Source organism: Ailuropoda melanoleuca, unplaced genomic scaffold (genome assembly GCF_002007445.2).
Source record: "Ailuropoda melanoleuca isolate Jingjing unplaced genomic scaffold, ASM200744v2 unplaced-scaffold2414, whole genome shotgun sequence".
In the NCBI taxonomy this organism is placed as follows: Eukaryota; Metazoa; Chordata; class Mammalia; order Carnivora; family Ursidae; genus Ailuropoda; species Ailuropoda melanoleuca.
Genome location: NW_023193993.1, coordinates 10571 through 14239, shown reverse-complemented (window position 1 = coordinate 14239; position 3669 = coordinate 10571). Strand labels below are relative to the sequence as shown.

The following is a 3669-nucleotide window of genomic DNA, read 5'->3' as shown; positions in this document are numbered from 1 at the left end:
ACACACACACACACACACACACACACACACACACGCACACACACGCACACAGTTGCCCACTCACTCACCCATCGTCGTGGAAGAGTCCAGGGAAGAGGCAGGAAAGGACGCTGAGCAGGCTGATGGAGAACAGGTACACATTTACCACATGGCCCGCACTGTGCAAGACTAAGGAAGACCAGACAGGGTGGGAGTGAGCCAGGGGGCAGCCTGGTGGGGGCGCTCAACCCATTCAGCCCAAGGTGGAGGACTCCAGCCACCCAGCCTTGGGGTCCTGAAGAAGGACCTTTGGGGTCTGCACTTCTGGTCTCTAGCCATCCTCCTGTCCCTCCCCACCCCTGCTGTGCCCCATATATATCATCCATGAGCACAGCCACAGGAGTCTGAAATTATACCATTAGAAGTTCATTCTTTGGGTTTCTCTCACAGAGTATGTTTTCCAATATAAAAACTGGGAGAGATCACACATGATGTGCCCACGTCCTGGGCTGTTGCTAACTTGTCAGCTGGAGGCTGGGGAGGTGGCCCTGAAAGCATGGGAAGAGGCACCAGGCAGGGGTGGGGGGGTGGGGCTCCTGGGCTCACTTCACACCACTACGGGCCAGCTCCATCCTTCTGAGAAGGACATCTAGGACTTACATTCAAGCACAAAAGAGAGGAGGGGCAGGCAGCAAGGTGCAGGAGGACATGAACAGAGTCCCTGGGACTCCCGGGCCCTGCCTATGAGGACGATGGCCGTGGAGGCAATGAGCCAATGGAAGTCCACAGTGGCGTTGAAGGGCACATAGCGGTTGAGGAAGGTCTCTCACAGGAAGGTGATGAGGTTGCGACACATGGTGAGCAGGATGTAGGAGAACATGAAGGAGATGCTGGCGGCCGTGGCCCGGGACAGGATGATTCCCACACGGGTGGTGTCCGTGATGCCCATGGGGTGAGCCCCAAATGTGTAGTCTGTTGGGGAGCCCAGGCGGGTAAGAGGGGAGCAGTGCAGAGGAGGGAGCGCCACTGAGGCGGGTCAAGGGCCTGCCCTGGCCGCCACCCCTTCACGCTGGCCCCCTCTGCAGCCTCCATTCAAGCAGGCCCCATGCACCCATGGGAGCCCCGACCCCAGGGCTGCCCACACTCACAGTAGGCCCGCTCCAGGAAAAGGCCCCCGCTGATGGCGTAGAACACAGCCATGCAGCCAATGTGGTGGTGATAGTTCTCGATGAAGCGCTTGAACTGCTGCAAGGTCTGGTGGCGCCAGCTGCACTGAAACTTCTCCTGGTGGGCCTCCATGAACAGCAGGGGCTGGAATGATGTTACCCTGGGGACAGGAAGTCTCAGCTCTGGCTAGGAACCGCCCCACCCAGTGCAACCCGCCTCCCAGGAGCAGAGAAAGGGCACCAAGTTGCTCAAGCCAAGCAGGGTTCAGACCCCAAAAACCCTACCACACTCCTCGGATAAGGCTGTCAGACTAGGGACAGCCTTGCAGTGCTCACTTGGTCAGTACATCCCAGGGAATGCACTCCCTCTAGCCCAGGTCCCACTCGCACTCGGACAGCCCTGTCCCCTCCCAGTCTGCAGCTCCCCACTCTCACCCTGCTCTGTTCTCACCCTGTACTGGAAGCACAGAAGTCACCCCCTCCAGGAAGCCTGCCTTGACTTACCAGGCAGAGGTGAGCACTCCCTTGAGCTCTGAAGCTCCTTGCTCTGACCACTGTCACAACATTCATTGGTGGGACATCATGATTATCAATGTACCAGACCACCTTGTCAGACTGTGATCTGCTTGGGCATGAACTATTCATCCTGCCTGCAGCCCTGCATCCTAAAGGGATGCATGAACTTAAGGAGAGTAGCAGGCGTACTTCTTGCCAAACCTCCGTCAAATCTCCTGGGGAGGGTCTGTGTCCATGGGGCACTGCAGTCTCTGTGCTGTCCACTCCACATCAGCAATGCTGTGGGGACAGCGAGCGCTCACTCTGGGGGAGGGACTAGGACAGGAATGAAAGAGATAGGATTTTGGTCACCTGAGCCCCTTGATCCTCACTGCCCCTGGTCTCTCTTCAGACCAACTCTGCTGAGGAGGGGTCAGAGCTCTCAGCCAGGGGCCAGCAGACATCCCACAGAGACCTGGAGAGAGAATGAGTTAGATCCTGGGGACACACATACAAGCTGTGTCCTTCACAAGGGCATCTGACCCTGGCAGCAGGTGAGTGCTGAAGTCCAGCAGGCTCTCTGCTCTTCCTGGTACAGGGCTGTGTCTGCCTACAGCAAGGAGCCCTTTTTTCTAATTTGCATGAAGACACTACATAGGCTAGTAGGGCCCCTGATCCCAGGCATTCTGGGGAGAGAAAAGGCAACCCCCCCGACCCCATCCCTCCCTCCAACATTCCCAGATCAGGGCTCACCAGATCTTTTCCTGGCCAATGCAGGAGGCTCGCCAGCACAGGTCCTTGATGACTTCAGGCACCTCTACCCCGTAACACAGAGCTGATCTTGGGAACAGCTCAGGGCCCAGAGCCCAGGAAGACCTGGCACTCACCCCATATCCATACTGTAGAGGGTCCTTGGCCAGTACCCTTGCCTTTGGGTGCCCCAGCCCCAGCCTGTTCCCCCAGTGGGAGCTAGACCCAGCCATGAGGGGGCAGGGAGAAGGCCTGAATTTGTTGGCCAGACAGTGTCCCCTGGATGTGTGTCCACCTTCAGCCCCGCTCCTGGGACTGGAATCAGGCTTATGCGGTAGAGTTCAGAAACTGTGCGACCTGCCTGCTGACACCATTCTGCCACAAAAACCCTGCTAAACCCGCCAGCTTAAAGCCTCCTGGGAATTAAATGTAGTTCTAGGTAGTGCATATATGGGATCACCATGAAATTCTTTCCACCTTCCTGTGTTTAAAAATGTTCATAATAATATGTTGGGGGGGAAATACTCTCCCTTGAGCCACCCATTCCTCTCTGTCTGGCCTGAGCATTGCAGGGGAGGGCAGGACTGAGCTGCAAAGCCATGTTCTAGCAGGAAGCCTGGGAATCTCCAGGTCACTTCCTAGTGCTAAACTAATCTTGACGACTACCCTGGTCTACAGCTCAGAGGGCACAAGTGATTAAGTTNTGGGGGGGAAATACTCTCCCTTGAGCCACCCATTCCTCTCTGTCTGGCCTGAGCATTGCAGGGGAGGGCAGGACTGAGCTGCAAAGCCATGTTCTCACAGGAAGTCCGGGAATCTCCAGGTCACTTCCGAGTGCTAAACTAATCTTGACGACTACCCTGGTCTACAGCTCAGAGGGCACAAGTGATTAAGTTGAATTTCATGAAATCAGAATGTTTACAACAAAGTATAGCTATTTATCCGTCAAATTTCAACAAACAGCAAGTGCGGCAACATGGTAACAAAAGGCAGGTGAACAGGGAGATCTAGGAAAGGGATGCTTCCTGAGCTCTTCTTGTACCTTTCCTGTAGGTACATTTAAAATGTTTCATAGTAAAATCTGAAGGAAACAACAAGGCACAACAACAATTAAAAGCAAAACTAAATAGGACTCAAAGCTACCCTTCTACATAATCCTCACTCCCGCAGCCTGGTCCTCCACCCCAGGGGCTGAATGTTCTTAGGACTCTGGCCTGGGCTCACTTTGAGGCACCTGCCCCTGCTCAGCNGAAATACTCTCCCTTGAGCCACCCATTCC

General features: G+C 55.2%; 1 protein-coding gene across 2 annotated transcripts; it reads right to left on the bottom strand.

Moving 5' to 3' along the window:
• Nucleotides 1-6: 6 nt before the first annotated feature.
• On the bottom strand, nt 7-2971 carry LOC117798075 (dual oxidase 1-like). Of its 2 annotated transcripts, none has more exons than XM_034650497.1 (4): nt 2394-2971; nt 1851-2115; nt 1128-1306; nt 7-951 (listed from the first exon to the last, which is right to left on the bottom strand). In XM_034650497.1, the coding sequence occupies exons 3-4, from the start codon at nt 1276-1278 to the stop codon at nt 806-808; spliced, it is 297 nt and encodes a 98-aa protein (XP_034506388.1). In that variant the 5' UTR covers nt 1279-1306; nt 1851-2115; nt 2394-2971; the 3' UTR covers nt 7-805. The 2 variants fall into 2 exon arrangements, with proteins under 2 accessions (XP_034506388.1, XP_034506387.1); XM_034650496.1 differs by having other exon boundaries at nt 2013-2115; nt 2394-2970.
• Nucleotides 2972-3669: the final 698 nt, after the last annotated feature.